This window comes from Branchiostoma lanceolatum, chromosome 5, assembly GCF_035083965.1.
Source record: "Branchiostoma lanceolatum isolate klBraLanc5 chromosome 5, klBraLanc5.hap2, whole genome shotgun sequence".
Lineage (NCBI taxonomy): Eukaryota > Metazoa > Chordata > Leptocardii > Amphioxiformes > Branchiostomatidae > Branchiostoma > Branchiostoma lanceolatum.
The window spans coordinates 18,807,124-18,829,094 of NC_089726.1; the positions used below are offsets into that span (position 1 = coordinate 18,807,124).

The following is a 21,971-nucleotide window of genomic DNA, read 5'->3' on the forward strand; positions in this document are numbered from 1 at the left end:
AGAATTTCCTCATTAATATGCAAAAATGGTCCTTATTTGCATAACTTGCAGATCTCTGTCTATTGTACCTGCATATCCAAAATGATGGAAATCTGTCTTTACTTTCTTCCATTATCTTCTTAGGAAGATTCTAATAAAAACGTCCCTGGAGTTCCAAAATCAAATGTTAGGGGGCCCAAATCTATGCAACTTTCTCCTTAACCCTCCCCCTGCTGCCTAACTCTGTAACCAATAGGGAAGTTAGTGCCAAACGACAACTTCAGAGCACGGAGGTTTAAGTCCTTGTTCAGAATACTAACGGTCAAGTCAAAAGCTGTCCTATTGTGAGATTTTAACAAAAATCCCCCTGCCAAACTTAGGCCACTTCTTCCCGAGCATAAGAGCAATCAACCACAAAGAATCGTGACCATGACTTGTCCAGAACACATGATATTAAAAACAGAAGTTCTGCAGTACGATAACAAGCTGCTTGGGGGGCCCTTATCTAATCATTTTGAGGTTTCATCAAGACCTATTAACATACCAAATATGAAGACAATCCATCTAGGCCTTCACGAGGTATGGTGTTCAGATAGACACACACACACAAACGCTCCTGCCTAAAATATAAACTCCATATTTCATGGAGTATAAATATAAGTGCTCATTCCTAAACCTGACATCTATCGCACCGCAGTCATCCCTCACTAAGATAATGTCAGTTAGTTTGAGGAATGAGTCCACTCTACATTATACTCAATATTTCATGCAGGTAATGAGGCTTACTTCATTTTGTACCTGGGACAGCTTGGATTCAATGTGGGATTTTTCAGTACTTCAGATGCTTAACGTTACATGAATACAAGATGGCTGTGAAAACGCAACACACTTCATGTACATGATAGTAAGACAATGGGTTTATTGGACTTGGAGAAGCTTTAGTCATTCACAGTGACAGACAAAACAGGAGAAAGCTGTGACACCTAAGCCACCAACACTACTATCCTCAGGTTACCATCTGACTAAGAATTTCCACAAAAATAATTTATCAACACATCATCTGTACAGTAATATCACACATAACCAACCCAAGGAATAAAACGGTCAGGGATTTAAGGTTTTGGTCGGCCACCAAAATTTTGCAAATCGGTTCTTAAATTTCTTTCCCTTTGCCACATGGACATCTTTTGCTTCAGAAAATTAGAATTACATTTTCTTTTACCACCGTAGCCTCAAAATCACTACTTTTTACCAAAATTTATGAAATAAGCACCTAAATCCCACTCCAGCAGTGAAGCTTTTGTAAAAGATATAAAGATATCTCAACAAATACATGTAGTTGTGCCTTATGCTTGCCCTATCTAATGCACACTTATCAAAACACAGTGCTCAAATTTTGCAGATGGATCCAGATAATTTTTCAGTACTATTCTGCATAATAAGCTGCCTTGGGGTGGCTGGTTAGTTTTGATAACTCGTTAACTTCTGTACATGAGTTAATATGGGGGGGGGGGTGAATGTAATGGTGGCAATGGGAACGAAAAAAGATTGTCAATCACTAATTCATTGCCTTACAAACATGTGCATGGTTAGTTGGGAGCCAGAATCGTCACTCTTCCTAGTACGACTACATTGCTTTAAAGAGACAAATTTACAACTTTTTCAAGCGTATTGCCTTATCTTTACCACTAATACAAGTATAGTAGGCACCTTAAGGACGTCTTGTGAACAACAGAGGAGGTCAGATACATCACAAACATATAATTACTTGTATCTTGAAGAGAACAACTGCTTGCAGGTTTTATTGAAAGATATAATATTCTACAGCTACAGTGAACAGAATAAATATAAAAAGTGAATGTTTTGATGGATTGAGAATTATCGAAATTAGTTAATGCAATAAGACAAGGAATCATAGCTGAGTATCTGTGGAAATGTAATAAAAACATGTATAATAATAATAATACAGTGATTTAAATAATACAGTGGTTCAAAAAAGTGAACAAGTGTGTATTAATAGGTCTTGGTGTCAATGATTAACTGTTTTATCATTACGTTGAAGATCTTTTTTTCTTTTAAAATTATTTTCTGTTACCCTGGACAGTCATTTCACTGATGAACTAACAAGGAAGCAACCACTTATCATTTGGGGGGGGGGGGGGGGGGAACTGATAGAACACGAATGTTCAGCATGTCAGGCAAACTTAATCACAGATGCACTACCACAGTGCTTTGATAGGTGGCGCTGTTGAACTGTGTATTGAATGAGACAGGCATTCCATGGCTAGGTAGGACCATCAACTCAACTGGCTATTTGTCCTTAATTACACAGATTTCCATACAGTCCATCGGGATGGATGTTCAGCGAATTTTATAATAGTTCTGTCCAGTATCATCTCAACAGTGGCCATTTATTTTTAACAGAAATTTTAAAGGTGACCAAATTTAGACTCACACCTGACAAAGCAACATATGTTCAAAAGTCAAACAGAATATTTCACCGCAGAATTGCCCTGGTCACAAGAAACTGGAATTCTAGGTCATGAAAAACTCTCTGGTGATATAGCCCATCCATAATTGAAAAACCGAAAAGCAATACGACAATTTGTGTTACCATAATTATCTTCTTAATTCTAGCCAAGCATTTTTTTCTGTACAGCAAGGTATTAAGATGGAATCCAAGTTTGGGCTGTAGTATGTCTCCTGACCCCACCCTATATTTTGTGGAAGGCAATTGTATCCTGTGTGTCTTAATCTTGGAAACTTTTACAGCCTACACATTCTCTCCTCCAATAAGACTGCATTACTACAACAAAATCCAGAAAAGAAGTTCTTATACAGTCACACTGTTCTTGACATATCATCCGGGTAATATTATTATAGTCCAGAGGAATACAGTTTGGTCAAGTGTCGATCAAACAAGACTTAGAGTAATGGAAGTTGTGGCAAATTATCTCTGTGTTTGTAGTACAGGCAGCTCATAGCAGGGTGCACTTGGAGCTCTTCTTTTTCTTGACTTTCGTGTCTGGGTTCTTTCGGTTGATCTGTCGGACGAGGTCATAGAAGATCTGAAGAGATAAGAATGAGTTTTCTTTCAATTCAACATTCACATACTTATTATGCTATCCCTTATTGTATAAGTAATTAGGATGTTAAATTTTACTCTATTATTTTGTACTATGCAGATGTTTAATAGTTGCCATACATTGTACCGTGTTCAATTGTCGTGCAATTAAGTCCATCTTCATGAAAGGAAAATAGCATGAACAGTAAAACTTTAGGTAGTCAAATAGGCGACATCTGAGGCATGTGGAGCTTTGAAAAACTGCCTTACCTCATTAACATTGATCTTGAGTTTAGCTGACGTCTCCAGGAATGCACTGTAATCAGGAAGAGACATAATTCATTTAAGATTCAACACATGTTGTCAAATGACATTAATTGTGTATACTATATAGCAGGGAAAGGGGATGTCATGAAAGTTATTTTTTGTTATTTTCACTTTTTACTTTCTGAAGGTCTGAAACAAGTGGTTGTAGCAACCCATTCACTTCATGTGTCAATATTACATTCAGAACTGCGTAACACCACCACCATTGTTTAATCCTTATTTGCATGATACCATGTACTAATATCAAATCTATACGTTAACATCACAAGGGTTATTCCACTTCCATATCCTGACTTTACCAGGTCATTCGGTGTAATATAACCAGCTGCTGCCGTGCCTGTGAAGCTGGTGCATTACGCCAAAGGGCGGTTATACCGGCTATATAGATACAGATACCAGAGATAAAAAGATAGAAATGTTCCTCTGCTCACCAGTTGTTCCAGTGCCTGGCTAGGTTCTGTCCCTGGTCCTTCCCCACCACTCGTTCATCCTCCAGGTCACACTTGTTCCCCACCAGGATCATGGGCACCTGATGACAGACACAACATTGTTACAATGTTAGTACATTTGTCGATGAAGGTTAGACATCCAGATACACTTGTGGAGACCAGGGTGTCACGTCACAGAGGATGAACTGATCTGAACTAATGCCAGTAACAACTTTTACATGTAACAGAGAGTAGAAACAATCACAGTTATTTGCATGTGGGTCATCACTAAAATAAGACTTAAATTTTCTTCACTTGTCCTTAAATTTTTCTGCAGTGTATGCAGTCCCCTGTTCTACTGCCAAAAGATTTAAGATCCAACTTGAAATTGTTTGGATGTAGTACAGTGAGACAAAGATAAAAATTTTATGTCATGTTTATTTCTGAAGTAAAATCAAATGCCCTCAGTAAAATCAGAATAAAAGATGTAATAAAAGAGTGATGATACACACTGACAGTTGGCATTCAGAAAACTGATCAATATGCAATGTTGCTAATATGCAAGTCAATAAAAGGGGGAATTTTCTCTGCTGAGTCAAAGGATGAATTTTGACACCTCACAATGGATAGGGCTGAGGTCTCTAGTGTGTCTTCTTTATCGCTTACACGGGTGACCCCAATATCTGATAATTGTTCTGGACTAAAGCTGTTTACAAAGTCACGAACATTAACAAAACCGACGAGTAGTTCTTGTATAACACAGCACTGACAAGCTACTACATCAGTACATGTACTCAAAATCTTCTCAAAAGGGCTACAACCCTAATGTGAATACTTCACGGTATCAGACCATTCACCTGTCTGATCTCTATAAGCTGGATTACATGTATGTGCAAACTACTGGGCTACAAAACACAAGTGTGTCTCCAGTCCCGCCTAACCTAATAATTCTGCCCCAGAACATAGACATTCTGTCTGCATAATACAGCACTAAGACTCCATCAAACATCTATCAGACCATTGCGGTCAGCCACCTCAATTCTTTAATTACGTCTGCCTACATTTACTGAAGCTGTCCAATATATCACCTGGAAATGTCACTGGGTAGCATCCCATTAGAGTTTCCAATTATCTTTATCTTGCTCCATTCCAATTTGAAATGGGTGAAAAGGAATGAAGGAGGCTAAGATGGTAGACGAGTGGCTGCCAATGACTACGCTATGCAGGGCTTAAAATTCATATTAGGGAATAGGGTCACTAATGATTAAGGTGCACTGGAAAAATTTTGGGTGCATAGAATTAAGTAGAGCATCAGCAAAACCTAATCATAAACCTTACTGAATCTCTTCAGAATTTGAATCTGAAATTCAAGGGCTAACTTCAAAATCTTTAAACAAATAATACATGTACAACAAAGATTTTATTATATTGCCCGACACTTGAAAGTCAGGAATATGCTATATACTAGTGTACAATAGTACCTTTAGGCAATAACCCTAAAACAAAAATTTCTAGTTCCAATGATGCAATCACATAAAAAATAGGTGCACAGCTCCAATTTTGGTTCCACAAAAGTGCATATGCACCCAGCATTTCATGCCCTGGCTACATGTACTGTAAAATTGCTTTTTTGGCAAATGATGTACAATACACATGAGAATTGGATGTTTGCAAGCACAAAATTAAGGAGCTTTCAAAAATGACTGTCCTCCTAAAATGGAATTGGATGGGGGTTTTAGGTCATAACTTTTTTGAAGTCATTGAAGTGAAGGAGACAAAGCCCTAAGGTATTAAGTGTAACTGCTTTGACATTCATCTGTGATCTTCAGTGTGAATTGTTTGGTAGATTCCATCTTAAAACCCACATACATTTAAATCTTTCTGTTATGTTGCTTTAGGGTCATCCAATGAGACAGTTGGGTGATCAGCTTCATTTTCAAGAACCAAGCTTCATCTAAGATAAGAAGATGCTTTTCTCACCACATTAAAGCTTGCAGGCTGTCAAAGATGCTTCAACCTTTCAATCAATTCGGAGACCTCAAATGGCCTTATCTGTGACCTCAGTCTGTGTTAATAGACCTTTAATCAAGTGCCCCCTGTGTAAGTGTCAGATCTAGAATTGGACCTGCTTTACTACACCTTCTAAAATCTTTTTTGGAAGTTAACAGTAGTTCACCTCTTGAATCAACGTTTTTGTTCCTTTGTCATTACTGTTGGAAATAGTAAATTCAGAAGAGAACATTTGGAGACTTATTTAGTACTTATTTCACACTCCTTGCTTCATTTTAATGAAGAATGGTTGATAAAACGGGTGTGTTGGAACAAGATAAACGTCAACCAGAATTAACGACGAAATAAAATTTTTGTTTCTTTGCCATTACTGTTTGAAACAGGACAATCATTTTGGACACTTGGTACTCCTTTCAACCCGCTTGTTCAATTTTGCTGAAGAAAACTGGATAAAACAGGAGTGTATTGGAACTAAAACAAGATAAACGCCAAGAAACCAAGCATAATTAACCATCTTCCTGCTACCTAACCCTCTAACCATTACAGAATTGGTTACTTGGTAGCCAAACAGCTACTTAAGCGTGCTAAAGGTTAAGCGCTATACAGAAGTGCTGTTAACGAAAAAGTGGCATGCTTATTCCTCAGTCTGAGGTTCGACAGCTTTCTACCACTGTTATGGCTACTCGACATAAGAGAGGGTGACACCACTGTTTGTAACAAATTTTGCACTACAGAGTCAGTACGTGCTGCATTCATTTACTTTACAGCTTTTTTAAATGTAACTTTCTCCAGATGGTTGACTAAATTATTGAAAGTGGTGGTTTACTGCTGAGTCTGAAGTCGCTATTTCAGTTTTACAATTTTCGAGCACAGGAGAAAGAAAACCCAAATACGTGGCTAGTGTTACACATTCACCTTATGAACAGATGTTACCTGACATTTTACGTAGGACAGCTGCTCGCCAGACGTCAATGATTTCTCAGATTTCTTTAACGTGAAAACCTGATGCTGTTTTTTCCAGGATTTATTGGAAACTAGGGTACAACTTACGTCATCGGTATCCTTGACTCGCAAGATCTGTTCTCTTAAGTCCTGGAGGTCGTTGAAGGTAGACTGTGCTGTGATGGAGTACACCAGGACGAACCCCTGGCCGTTCTTCATGTACAAGTCTCGCATCGCTGTGAATTGTTCCTACGACAACGGCAGGACATGCTACATCAAGATTTCTCCGAAACTGATTAGTACTTGGGTATCTAGTGTCAGACCCATCAAACAGCCTTACAATAATTGCAAATGTTATGATTATGCACTGCATCAAAAGATATTGGCTGAATGTTTAGGAATAATATGTGTGAATTTCTGAGATCACCTGAATGACCCCATGTAGAAGTTGAATTATACACAAAATGACACAAACTGACAAAGTCAGAAGAAAGGACAGTATACAAGACATGAATCTGACAGCAAGAAACTAGTTTCAATGCTGAGACACACTATAGGTATTGTAACATGGATTGACAGGTGAGGCATATGGCAGTTAGTGATAGAGTACATGTATTGGGGGAGGGTTTTGTACAAACTATCTTTGCTAGTAGACTGGGTACAGACAGAAAGACCAGCCAGTTCAGATGTTGTACCAACTTTTGCTGTCTAGAATGGTGCTGTGAGTGTTTTTGTGTGAACAGACTTGTAGGCACAGTGCATGTGAACATGGAAACAGTAAAACTACTTCAGTACTTGATGGTCACAGTTAGGTTATGTTGTTTCCATGGAAGATTTGAATGTTGTTAATTTGCACCCCTAATAGTAACAGTTCACAAGATTTCATTGTGACTCTTCAGAATTTCTGTTGTGCAACACTGTGCATTACTGTTGTGCAACACAGTGCACTTCTGTTGTGCAACACTGTACACTTCTGGTGTGCAAAAAATGTACACTTTTTTCATCCCTAGAAAAGATTTTGCCCAGTAGTCATGACTACAAGAATCCTGCTTGTATTAGCCCCACGGTACAATAATAATGTCAGGGCTTGAAATTCCTTTTTCTAAAAATTAAGGTGATTTTGGGTGCACAACATAAAAAAAAGAATACACTTGTATCAGCAAAACATGGTTTCAAACCCTACCTTTTAAGAATTTCAATCTGAAATTCTATAGCTAACTTCAACATCTTTGAGTTATACATCAAACAAAACATAACAAAGGTAATATTACTTTTTCTGATACTAGTACTATAATTTCAACCCTATACTGGCTATAGCCTACAAAACCATCTAGGTGAACTGGTGCACCCACTGTCACAAATTAGGTGTACAGCTCCACTTTGGGTGCACAAAGGTGCACATGCACCCAGGATTTCGAGCCCTGAATTATTATATCAAACGTTAAACATTTCTGCTGGTACAGCATGTGATTTGGCAGGAAACATGGACAAACCTTTTTCCTCCTGTTCAACAGAGTAAAGTTCTGTTGGGTACATATGAAGAAAAATGGGCGCTGTTTAATTACAACGTACCAGACCCTCTGAATGCCAGTGATAAAGGTAGTGACAGTGTGAAAATGATGATAAGAGTGCAAGAAACAGGACAGCACATTTCACAGAAGTAGATATAGAGTTTGAGTCAGTGTCACATACATGTCACAGTCAGAAATGCAGAGAAATGCTATGTATGATGAATAGACAGGTTCTTGATATGATGTAAATGTGTATGTGTCCTAGATATTTCAGAAATATCATTCATACGAGAATAACTCTTAACTACAAGTGCAAGAAGCAAAAAAAAAAAAAAAAAACATTTTACTGTCTATTGAGAATTTGGTGTATTGTGGCATGGAGATGTAACAGATAAAATATTCCTTTCTCTCACATCTGGCCAATTTTTAACATTTTGAAGAAAACAACATCACAGTGAAGTTCCCTATAGTATAACTTACTGTGCCGGCTGTGTCCAAGATCTCCAACATACATTGCTGACCGTCAACCTCGACTTGCTGTAGGAAAACAAAGACACAACGTTAAGAGTACTCACAGATGGTGTTCAAAACACATCAGTTGCACAAACAAGACTCCTTGCATAAACAAAATTTGTTCGAGTCTACTTGTAGGAAGATAACTGTTTTATTACAGTGCAAACCTTCAAGTTAACATTTTTGTCCGACCAAAAAAGAAACACAACGAGTTACTGACAATGCCAGGTGCCGCACTGTGAGTTTATACAGTAAACCATGTCTCTTTGGGATTACCACGGCATTAATGATGGGACTGTTCATGAATCCGGACCTTGCACTGCTGATAAAACAACTCTCTGTCAAACAAGGTTACACAAACAAGAGATTATGGTTATAATCATCGGGAGCTAGCTGATTAAAAAAGCAACTGTGAATCAGTGTGAATCTGAATCTAAATTATAAGTCCAACCAATGAGGCTTGTGCCTCAAGTCACCACACATTTCATATAAGAAACAGTTTAGCTGAAACAGAAACATTCACACATATACTATTACTGTAGTTGGTCTATATAGACTAGGACACATACTGCACAGACAACAATTACAGGACAATATATACATATGTTTCAGCTATATACTGTAAATGCATTTAAGTTCGCATGGTTTTTATTTCGCGCTAGGGCCAAAATGGAGTGTTCGCTGTGGTTTTAAGTTTGCGGCAGCGCTATAGTCACATACTGCTTCAGTATCAGAAAAAATGTTCGCAGTGGTTTTAAGTTCGAGGTGAAACGGTCGCCGCGAAAACCGTGAACATAAAACCACAGCGAATATTTCTGCATTTACAGTATACCTTTCAGCTAAGCTGTTTCTTATGATATGTTATGTGTGCTGACTTGACAATAAATATCATACAATATTATATAACTATACAATACATAAAATATCTTTTGGTGATTGCATATCTAACAATTCCTTTTCCCAGTCTAACTTAACAACTGATTACAAACAGATCGGCTGATTAATTTCATTGTTACAACACTGAATTGATTTCTGCATAAACCACCGCACCAATTTGTCATATCAGGACCCTGACGTCACCTCTTTTAATTTCAGGAAAATGGTACCAACATTTATGTATTAACACACTCAGAATGCTGCTCAAAAGAGTCTATTCTTTCCTTGCATTCGCAACAGTGCTCATTATAGCTAATAACATCAGAAAATACATTACATGTATTAGCAATCATCCAGGATATTCCATTATATATTAATTGTCTGTTCATCCTGGATTTGTACATGAAATATAATTGCCATAACAAGGTTTCCTCCCATAAAAGTCTGTAAAGCTCCGCAAAATGGTATTAAATTTCAGACGAGAAACAGAAGAAATATTGAGTCATTGCATGACGCCATATCCCTGCATACAGTCTTTTATCATAACATAATACCCGCTATGACCAAAGACCCTGCATTAATCATGTAACTAATGCCATTTTAATAACGGCTTAGCCTTTGACAAATAGGAAGGTCTCTGTTAGATTTCACGCAACAGCCATTACGGCTTACGTACATCCACCCACCATATTTCCGCTGGGGTGGAATTAATCGTTTCTTCATGGAGAGAGGGCTAAATGCTCTGAGATTCTCTGACGTGGGTTTGTGTATCAGTAACTTCTCAACTCAATATGGCAAGGCAATGATTGGGGAACACTGAGAAACCAAGGACGAAAGCTTGCGATGTCCTTGAACTATATCCCAACTGACCTTTTTAGAAGTCTGTTACATGAAGTATGCTACAAGACACCTCCTGTGAACCAGTGATTTATACCACATCTAACCACAATCTGCCAGGAGCAAAAAAAATCAATACAAGCTGCGGGTATTAGAAGGCCTGAATAATTCATAAACCCAACATAGACGGTAAGTTTGATGCATCACGCCATGACGTCTTTAATTAATGGTACTAAACAGAGATACGTCATTTGGCTTCCTATTTCATACACTAACAAACGGCTTTTAAGACCACTTCCCTCAGGAAGAAAAGACTGTTGTAGTTGTCAAGAGAAACAGGAAACCATATGTAGTCATGTAGCCGAGTATTTTTTCTGAATAACATTCTTGTTGGCATGACTACACCTTAAGGCATTGTGACACTACAAAGGCTGGAAAGATTTTTCTGTATACTTAGTAGTGTATCTCTGAGTCAGGTCCTGAGTGTTTCTAGGGTTTAATAGTTCACTTCCTCAACATTTTGTCTTCAATGTTTCCTGTCCCCAAAATGCATTGTGAAGTCTATAATAGCTACATAACCATATTTGTATTTGTTTGAATTTCAACTGTTAATCATTATTGACAGAAATGATAGGTAGATTTTACCTTCCATGGTAAAAACTTTGCTTGCTGTAATCTACATTTACAGCGTGTAACTGTCTCAACTAACACCGACCGAGGCCATATATTAGTGTCACCAGTTTGTTTATTTCTTCCAACTACTCAACCATTAGCAACATCATATGATTAATACTGACTGCTTTTTATATACATACTGTAGATGCAGAAATGTTCGCGGCGATTTTACGTTCACGGTTTTCGCAGCAAACGTTTCACCGCAAACTTAAAACCACCGTGAGCATTTTTGTTCAATGCTGTAGCAGTATGTGACTTTAGCGCTGCCACAAACTTAAAACCACCGTGAACACAAAATTTGGCCTTAGCACGAAATAAAACCATGCAAAACTAATAAATGCATTTACAGTATTTATATTTATATGAGAAGCAGTCAATATCAATGATAATATAATGTTTCATGTTGCTAATGGTCGAGTAGTTAGAATTAACAAACCGGTGACACTCATACTTTTAGTTTTACAGTAAATGTAATGTAAATGTTGGGAACGAGCCAATGAAAACTTATAAGCCCCCTTGAGCCTGACAGCAGGTGCCAATGTTTGGAATGGCTCTGCCGGCTCTCTGGGATAAAAACGCTTTTTGTTCCATGGTACGTGCACCAACATCCCTTGCCTAGCAACCTGGGTGTGCCAGACGGTGAGAGCTTTGTGCTTGGCAACTCCAGCTGTCAATCACTGTGATGGTCTCATTCAGGAGTTTTTTTGCCCCATGGGCTTATATGTTATAATACGTGTTTTACATGGGCGCGTTCATAATGAAATAGAAAATGCACCAATGTCATTCAGTCTATGTTGAGCACATTTACCCTAGATCATGTGAAAAAATTGCCAGCAGGCATTCAATTCCTTTTTATGGCAATTACAAACAGCACTTAGCTTCACCCCCCCAAAAAGGCACTTTCCAGCTGTAAACACAGGGCTGCATCACCCAACATGCCGGGCTGTGCACGTCCGACCTCGCACGCGGCTGCTGAACTTTACCTGCTAATTTCTTCAGTTACAAACAAGCTTTCATCAGTTTGACACTGGGATCAGCTGGGCAACACGTTCATGCAGCCGTTTATTTTTTGGGGTACGGACTCTTTTAGAGTCTACACGCGGAGTAACACATGAATGAGACCTTATGGGGATCCAAAAGATGGTTAGGAAAGGTCTCTTTTACGTCAAAGTTTTCCCTCGCTTCTTTAACCACGGCATACTGTAAGTCTACTTAGATCCGCGGGGCCTAAAATCCGCGGTTTCGGGCAAATGGAGAATCCGCGGTGGTTCTAAATTCGCGCTGGGCGATGAGTAGAAAAAAAATAACTGAATACTGCCATCAGAAAATGTTTGGTTAATTTTCAAAAATCAAAAATGTTACGAAGGTCGCCACAAAACTGCTTCAAAATCGTCAGAAAATGCGGTCCACGCCGAAGCTGTGACGGGGAATTCCCGCCCTGTGATCACGTGAAATCTTTCAGTCAACCAATCAGAGCAAAGTTTTTCTGACTCAAACCAATCAGCGCTTAGAACAGGCGGTAAACAAGAGTAAACAAAGATGGCAGCCCAGCCCGGCCCGGCCGCTGGCGCGCTGTATTTTGAAGTAAAATCACGGCGTAAACACGACTCATCTACCCTACCTAAGCAGAATTTCCACGGGAAGAAAATTAAAGGGATAGATTCTCCACCGAATACGACCACAAATGGCGGCGAATGGCGGGAAATCACAGCGTAGGGACTCGAATGCTCGGGCGAAAATCTTTTTTTTTCTTTACGTATTTTTGCTGGCTTTCTTGAAAAACAGGTTTTAATGAGATCAACATATGTCAAAGGCACCGATATCGATGGTGTGCAAGCATAACAATAGCAAGAAACAAAAGAGCGTGATTGTACGCCGGTAAACGGCGTCCCGACGCCCGTAACAACAAGCCAAAATTGTGGCGTGTATCTCCATAGTTATTTTCTGATTTCTCGGTAAATTACTCTATGTGTGTAGCGGTCGATCGGGAGTAGCGACGCCGCTCGGCCAAACTCCTGCGAATCATATGTAATACTAGTATCACTTGTTTACACGTATGTACTGTGTAAAAGTTTGTCATGTTTTACACAATCGCGTGCATTGTTTATGTGTCGCTTTTCCCTGAAGTCGAGCTCACTCGTAAATGTGGGGAGGGGGGCAAAAGTACGATAAACATATCCGCGGGGAAATTGATTCGCGGCGCAGAGGTCGCCGCGGATACCGCGGATCTAATCATACCGCGGATCTAAGTAGACTTACAGTACTTTGATAAATCTACTAGTATGACAAATATTCATAGGTAACCTCAAACCTTCCATTAAAGAAGTGTGTCTTAATCTAACAACTAAGTACATGCATTTTCTTTGTCTCTAACCGATACCATGTAAAACCATCATCCATCACAAAGGCAATGCCTGGCAATCTTCCAAATTGCGGAGACAAAATGAAGGAGAATACACATCATTTTCCTTCGGGGAGCTGGGCCTCTGAGCTATCACTCCAGTTGATTGGCATCACCTTTCCCCAGGTGGTATTGGGCCTGGTGAGGGTTTTTTTAAAGGCCCACGGATATAATAACGCCATTTTTGATGCTAAATTGTTGGATTACGTATCTACCGTGGACTCCTTCAGCTAAAGAGCCCTGGAGGATGTATTTTTCTGGTATATGCATTGCTGTGATAAGCAAGAGACCATCCAGTGAAGAGCCGAATGACGGGCAATTTTGCAAAAGAATAATATCCACCATTTTGGCGTTTAAATTCAGGATGATACAGGGAAATTGGAAATGCTGTTGGGTTGAACTTCTTCCAGCAATTTCATCCCCCATGGCATTTGGGAATGTTTTAAATAAATAATGATCAGGTATGTCATTGCAAAGGATTTAAACAGACCTTTAGCAAGTCACTTTTACTAAATCAGTTTTTGTTGAGTCAGCAAATTATGTCAAATCATTCTTTGGAAAGGTTTGCAAATTCTTAGCTGTTTGTTTAAGCCATAACGTCACTGTGTTAAAACTTGAATCATTATACATCACGGTTAGATTCATACACAAGGTTAGAAACACAAAGTCCACCACAACACATGCACGGCACATCAGTTTAACACTACAACGGCACAGGGTAACTCTTTTAGCTGGTAGTAGTCTTGGCTGAGGCTTCTAATTTTGATAAGCCTGTTCCAAGAAAAGCAAGAGAGGGCAAAGTTATACATACAAACAGAACGAACCCCTGCTGTATGAGTTCACTTCACCGCACGTCACCAGATGTACTGATACCCCCAGCTTCACCCTCACAGCAAAACGTACCGTATTCCATAGCCAGCCAGCCAACTAGCTATCGTTTTATTCTGTGCTTTTGGTTAAAACATTAACATTTAACATGCTGAGTTGTACCATGTGTATCAATTAGATGGTCAAGTGTCATATGCCAGCATGGTAAAGGTTAGGGATCAAACCAGAGGCAGGTTCTCCAATCCAAAAAATCACAGAACTGTCTTTGTTTGAGGAGGATTTGAAATTAGCAGTGGGTCAAATTCAAAGGTGTTTGGATACCTGGAAGAATGTAACAATCACTTTCAGTTTGTTTTTTTCAATCCAAAACATATCTACAAGGTCAGAAAGACTTAAGACAAGAGTTGGCTTAAAACTTCGGTTGGCGATTCTGTTTCGTTGGATGAAAAATTTCACTTCCCAACACAACTGTCTTTGTTATGAGCTGCATTTGTTGCAGTACAAAAAAGACACGATGACTATGGTGTTTCAAGCTTTAGAAATTTGGTTAGTCTCTGGTAGTATTCAAAAGTTGTGAGGTAAATAAACAAGGTAAGCCACACTATTAGTGACACTTGTGACAAACCATGGACTGGTCTGGTTAAAATCAGAAGCAGAGAAATAGCTGGTAAACTGCTCTAGCTGGTGAGGGCCCAAACCTGGGGCGGACCACAGCTGCACACCGAACGCGTGCACCTACCTTGCGGTAGCAGTCCTCGATAGTGGGATCATACTTCTCAACAAAGATACCTTGTACGAACTGCACCGTCTGTGGGTGAACAAACAGAAAGAGAGTTGCATGCACAGTGCTGTGGTGGGCGGGGCGGGCGGACCGACACACATACCTTTCTGTAGCTGTCCTCAATCGTAGGATCATACTTTTCCACAAAGATACCCTGTACGAACTGCACTGTCTGAAAAGGGAGAGAGACGTTTCAGGCTATGGAAAGACACTACGACATTAGGTTCATCTCTTCACCCGCTATGCAAGCATCGGAAAACGAGCGTCGAAAATCTAAAAACTGTTAGACTACAAAAGCAGATGTTTGCATGAATCAAAGGTGAGTGTTTTTTCGAGCTAAGAATGGATTAGGAAGTTGCCTAAAGAAGGGACTAAAAATGCATATGATTGGTGCAGGTTAGATGGTTGTATTTGTAGCTAAGATCTATGGAGAGTTTCCAGAGTTTGGATTTTTGCAGTTAGTTCAGGGCAGAGGAGAAAGAAAGGGTGGAGGAAAATTTGTACAGACAGTGCAGAACTACAGTGACAACTGGACGTGAAAAATGACATGACAATGCTGATAGTGCATGGACAGCTGCAAATGGGGGTGTGGAAGCATTTAAACAGAGAAAACATACATGTACATTGCAGATTGGGGAAAGAGAAACATAATGCATCAACAACATTGTCTTTATACTATTTACACAGAAAGATTACAGTCTTTTCCAAAACAGAAACATACATGCATTGATGTTATTGATGTACACATTGCATATACATGAAATTTGAAGAAGAAATAAAGGACTGCAAGAGAGCATTGTAGGAAATTACACTTTCAGGTGCATTCACAATCAATAGTTACATATAAAAAGGAAAGAAATAGAAATCATACATAAAGCATAGCAAGGTTCATGCAGTCTACGACTTTACATGCATTTCATTTCTGGCAACCTACACAGAAATTACAAAAAAAACAAAAACAATAAGTATGCATAATACATGTACTACACTTAATCATGCAATTTTCAAGTTTTACACAACAATATCACCAACAGTTTAAACGACATAGTATTGCCACTCTAACAAAATCTTTCATTTCTTGCTTTTTACAAATGATGCGTAAGAAGAGGACCTGAATAAAAAGTTCCAATAAAATCACAGGTATATCAATATAATTTATAAGCCATCTACAAAGTCATGCATCAAAGACAGCTATCATAATTCATCTTCTTGATTTTGTTGTCGGAGAAAGAAATATCAACTTAATATTTAAGTGATTTTGTTTGAGTGGCTTCAAGTTCAACACAATAAACAAACGACTGATTAGAACAATTCTTATCATGCATCACAGTGGAAGATAGATTTGTTTTCTATGAGGGAAGCAATGACTTACCAGCGCACTCTTACCAACACCACCTGACCCAAGAACCACCAACTTGTATTCACGCATCCTTGACAACGGCCTTCTTCAGAATACAGAAACTTGATTTCCTGGATGGGAAGATAGAAACAGACAATGTTATAAAATGACAAAAAAAACAGTTTTATATTGACACAACCACAATGCCTCTACATTATCAATGTCCTCCAAAATATTTACCATTGAAAGTACTGTGTTATATTATACTACTAGTATATATTTATAGTCTTATAGATTAAACTTTATTTATTCACAAGTTTTCCCCACAATCTAATCAACATGAAATCTAGGAAGTTTAAAAACAGAAAACTGCAACATAATAAGTTTGACGCAAACCACACTAACGAAGCAGTCTCAAGTTGTCCATTGATGTACATTCTTATGATTTTATACTCCACATAATTAATAGTTACATGTTCCTTGTGAAACTGACAAGTGCAGAGCATTAAATTTTGCCGATATTCAACCCTGAAGAAGCCTCATTTGATATCAGATAGGCAGCCCCAGGGTATCTATCTGTAGAGTTGTTCTCCAGCACGAAATAACCACAACCATTACCACAAATTCAGACTCAGGTGCACGATGCAGTTGCAGAAGGCGATCCATCTTATCGGCCTTGTGGGAGCCATTTTCTTATCTTACTTTGGGTTACTGCAGTATTTTAGCTAGGAGGCAAAGCAAAGGTCACCTCGTCTATCATGTTACAAGACTGAGACGTCTTGAGAAGTCGCAAAATAATGGTTGAAGACAAGCCAGTAGGAGAAGCCAAAGTACAGGTAATGCTGTGAAAGGGTAACCTTAGACAAATAAGACTAGTCTCAGGTGAACGATTAGCTGATTCTGAGGGCTGTAGAGTAGACACTTAAGACAAATGAAACTCACAAGGGGTTGTTTCAGGACAGCACATGTACACTCCCTATCTAGTAAATGCAAGACGCTGGAAATATCTACCTAGATAATCTAGATGGCATCATAAGACACAAGCAAAAATTTCTAAAGAAGTGGGCCCACCATTTCATGCTGACATATGTCCATGTGCTAGAATATCTTTTTTTTTATTTCCAGGACGGAATATAATTTTCTGTAATACTAATAGTAGACACAACTGTTTCTCGCATAGAAAACCTGTTTCCCATATCTTGCCACAGACCGAGTGATCTACTCCATTCAAAGGAAGCCATCAAAAATGGCTGTCACTTCCTAGACAAATCACAGATCAAATGGAAGGGCGCCCAGATCCAGTTTGGCAATACAACATTGGGCCTGCCGCCTGTGCTGTACTGTAGTGCTACAAAATTCAACATTATAGGTTTACTGTAGATAAGTATGATTCTTCTCTTACACCATTACACAGATGTAAGGCTACATGATGCTGTACTTAGATCATAATATCAACTACAAGTACAAGAGGAGAATCTTCCCTTATAAAATCTAATTTGACAGGGAGCTATCATACTAGTATCTGTCCACTGGAATCATTGTCACAGGACAGCTGACAATCCTCTGAAGACATAATGGCTTGATAACAGTCTAATGTAGGAAGAGATGAGCGCTGGGATTAGAAGTACAGCCAGTCGACATCTGTCTTCACTTATGGTGGGCTGGACCACATTTGGGACCTGGCTCTGTTTTTGGTTGGGGAAACACAACATAACCTAGATTACTTGTCCTCCTGGTCTGGAGTATTACTTGGAGGAGGTCCAAGGTCCAGCCCAAAATATGCCAGGTATTTCATTCACAATGCTGAGTTCTGGAGGAGGAAGACCACTACATGAGACAGCAGTTTATAGAAAGTGTAACTCATGGGGTGTGTCTGGTATTACTTAGATGCAACGTGGCTTCATTCAACGTTACTGTATTGCTCATAGCAAAGAGAATAATAGATTACTGTAAATGCAGAAATGTTCGCGGTGGTTTTACGTTCGCGGTGAACACTCAGCGCAAACTTTAAACCACCATGAAACGTTTTGCCTACCTTTAGCTATGACTGTACCGCTACTATTAAGTACTAATGTTTCAAACGCGAACTTAAAACCACCGCGAGCACTCGATTTTCCCCTTGGCGCAGAATAAAAACCATGCAAACTTAAATGCATTTACAGTATGCAATCTATCATTTAATGTACAGCAAAAAATAATGCTTGCAAATTTTGGGGCATTTCATTTGGATTCTCAGAAATGTTGCGAAATGTAGACTAAATAGTAACGGCTTACAGATCTGACAGTCAGATGCCAAAAACAACACAAACACATGATCTTCCTCAGCTACACCTAATTAGCTTAGATAGATACTAGGAATTCTTAGAATTCATTCCCTCAAAATGTTCACGAAAACCTATTTACATTTATAAATTTTAACAGTCCTCTGCATTCATTGGTACAGAAAGCTCCTTGTTTATAAGGTGAAATCAGCCGTTAAAAGTAATACATTGGACTCCATTTCACACTGTTTTGACAGTCGCCCAGTCAAAATACCATTATCAAGAGGCTGGCAAACTGATTCACTGTTGTGTGTGATTTCCCATTCCCTGCCCAGAACATCTAACCTTTCTTTTTATGTATTTCCATGATCTGCACCATTAATGTTAGTAATGACACCATTATTTCTGATGACTATCATGATTCTTGGATAATATATCCATAAATCTCTGGTCACTGCTAGGACCCTATTTCTACAGATAATGAAAAAGATATACAGGGGAAGGTTGATACAATAAATCTTTCTTGGCAAATTTCCGAATGCCAAACATTTTCCCATGGGAGTGAAAATGGTGGATACATTACAACTACTAGTACTATGAACTAGTCCTTGGTGTCCATTAGCTACAGTTACACGCACAGTACTAGAAACATTCTGGGAGCATAAAGACCTTACAAATACTTTACAATGATAAGGAATTCTTGAAAACATTACAGGGCACATCTGTTAGATTTAAGTTTCAACCTTCATGGTCAAGGTGGAAAAAGGAGGAAAAAGAAAGAATTCTATTCCATCATCTCATTTTCATCTGTCTACTTATCTAATTTGCAAACTAACCTAAAAACGAAAACTATATCATTGATTTTACGTTAAAAGTATCAACACCGTATGAAATTACATGTAACACAGCTTTTGACAGCACAGAATATGGAAGCAAAGATTTCCAAGCAATCAAAGTTCTCATTGCAATCTGGTGGAATACTGTAAATGCATTTAAGTTTGCATGGTTTTTATTTTGCACTAAGGCGAAAATGGGGTGTTCATGGTGGTTTTAAATTTGCGGCAGCATTATAGTTACATACTGCTACAGTATTTGACAAAAATGTTTGCGGTGGCTTTCAGATCGCTGTGAAACGGTTGATGCAAAAAGCGTGAACATAAAACCTACCGAATATTTCTGCATTTACAGTAACTAACCTTCAACTTTCCTGCAAAGATGACAGAAATGTGGAAAATACAAAAATTTCAGCTATATGCACTACTGCCCAAACATTACCCAAAGTGGGAAACCCAAACAAGTTATGACTCATTATCGAACCCTGCCCTACAGTTTTTCCGATAAAGTTTTCTTTTCCAGTTACACATAATGTGTGACTAGTAACATATTGTTTGGCATGTGAGTTACGCTTAGTTCGGTAAATATTTTGGGTAGAGACTGTCCAGATCTGGACTAAACGCAAAACAAAACAATTTCCAATTGAACGTTTTGGGTATAATTTTGTCCATTCAAATATTCTCCATGACCATCTTTTGCAAAACATATTTCAGCATAAAAAAGTATGTGTAGTATTACAGTACCTTGTTCTAACATGATTTTAATGCGATTCTGTTCTACTAAAATATCAACTTGTATGAAGGACTGTCGGACCTTGTACATGAGTAATATAAACATAAATATGCTAATATCAAGGACACATTGACAGGACTTTAGCCAGTCAGACACCCTGGGGCACAATGGGATTTGTTATGCACCCCAACTGACAATAGCCGTTTACAAAATGTAGGCTATTTAATATACTGGCCCTCAACCGTCAAAGACCTCCCAAGGACGCCAATAATTTCGACTGTCTGTGATGTTTTGCATACGTGTTCTCTCATCGTGTATCAATGTAAGGAATTGAACAGATATTTCTGATAAAATCTGTGAAACTATGGAGAAGAAGAGGGGATAGTTCTGTACGGACCGTCTGTACCAGGAAAAGGCGAGACATCCGTACTGCGGAAGTGTCCACCGGCGGGGACCTGTTTAACAATAGCCCACCTTTCCGCCTCGACCTAGAAACCTCCTTCCCTTCCAAACAGTTCTACAACATGTGTTCTCATCTCACAGAACCCTCCAGTGTTTAGAAATACGTCAAAAATCTACGGATTGATCGGACGACTTTTGGCGACATCCGGTTGCAACGCTGGGTCCACCATATTGAATCGGACGATAAAATAAAGGGGGAGGGCTTGTATATACGTGCGACTCCACACACACATAATCTATCTAAACCAAAACATGGCAGGCTGGAAGAAGGTACAACGTCGCACAAGAACATACCCTTCTTTTTCATAAATTTCTAACAAACATCACGTATCGGTTAGCGTTTGGCAGTATTTACAAGTTCACGTACCGAAGCACGCGGGGTTAGGACGCTTGGCTATTGGAACATGACCCGAAGTCTCTCACAAGCGTCCCCCGGAAAAATCAAATCCAGACACCGAGGGAAAATCCCGCTCAAACACGCTCCATTCCCCTCGGTTTCTCACAGATTTCTTACCTGAACACTTCGTCTACAGTTCTTGAGCGGAGAAACGTCGACAGGATGCGGAAAACACGGCGAACTTGAGGAAAAAGCGAGCTTGAATGACTCACACGGCCCGGTTGACTGTGCTGAACCGGTGCGGGGCGAGGCTGTTATGTTAATTAGCTAATGACGTCATCGCCGAGCCTCGCTCTCGTGACCATCCAAAATAGCAACTGCTATATAATAAAGGTGGACAGGTGAATTTGTTTGTTCTAGTTCAGGAACAGGAATACTCGTCGGACCACTTTCCCAAACGATTTCTGTAAACTTTGTACGAACCATACGAACCGTTGCCACTGAATAAAGTATAAGATGCCAGCTATAAACCAGTCTATTACTACAACTGCCCCACAGACATTGGACATCACTTTAAATTTAATAATATCTTAACTTTGTGTAAGCGTTTCAAAAGTGTCCACTTCATTCTGACTCAGACTTCCCAGATATATCTCTGTCACGACTGTCGCTTTCACTGGAAACTGATCCTTTGGCATTGACCCAGCTAACTTCGGTAAGGCATGAGGTAACGTTAGCTTATAACATCGATTCGTGCCAAAGTCCTTATCTGAGTGTTACAGCCACAATATTGGCCGTTAAAAAACCTGAAACCACAGATGCATTATATCCAGT

General features: G+C 39.1%; 1 protein-coding gene across 2 annotated transcripts; it reads right to left on the minus strand.

The window, feature by feature from the left end:
* Nucleotides 1-874: 874 nt before the first annotated feature.
* On the minus strand, nucleotides 875-21,465 carry LOC136435576 (ras-related protein Rap-1b). 2 transcript variants are annotated; one of them, XM_066429195.1, is made up of 8 exons: nucleotides 21,315-21,465; nucleotides 16,545-16,642; nucleotides 15,131-15,199; nucleotides 8,742-8,798; nucleotides 6,859-6,999; nucleotides 3,802-3,899; nucleotides 3,314-3,359; nucleotides 875-3,047 (listed from the first exon to the last, which is right to left on the minus strand). In XM_066429195.1, the coding sequence occupies exons 2-8, from the start codon at nucleotides 16,599-16,601 to the stop codon at nucleotides 2,958-2,960; spliced, it is 558 nt and encodes a 185-aa protein (XP_066285292.1). In that variant the 5' UTR covers nucleotides 16,602-16,642; nucleotides 21,315-21,465; the 3' UTR covers nucleotides 875-2,957. The 2 variants fall into 2 exon arrangements, with proteins under 2 accessions (XP_066285292.1, XP_066285291.1); XM_066429194.1 differs by lacking the exon at nucleotides 15,131-15,199 and adding an exon at nucleotides 15,276-15,344 and having other exon boundaries at nucleotides 21,315-21,463.
* Nucleotides 21,466-21,971: the final 506 nt, after the last annotated feature.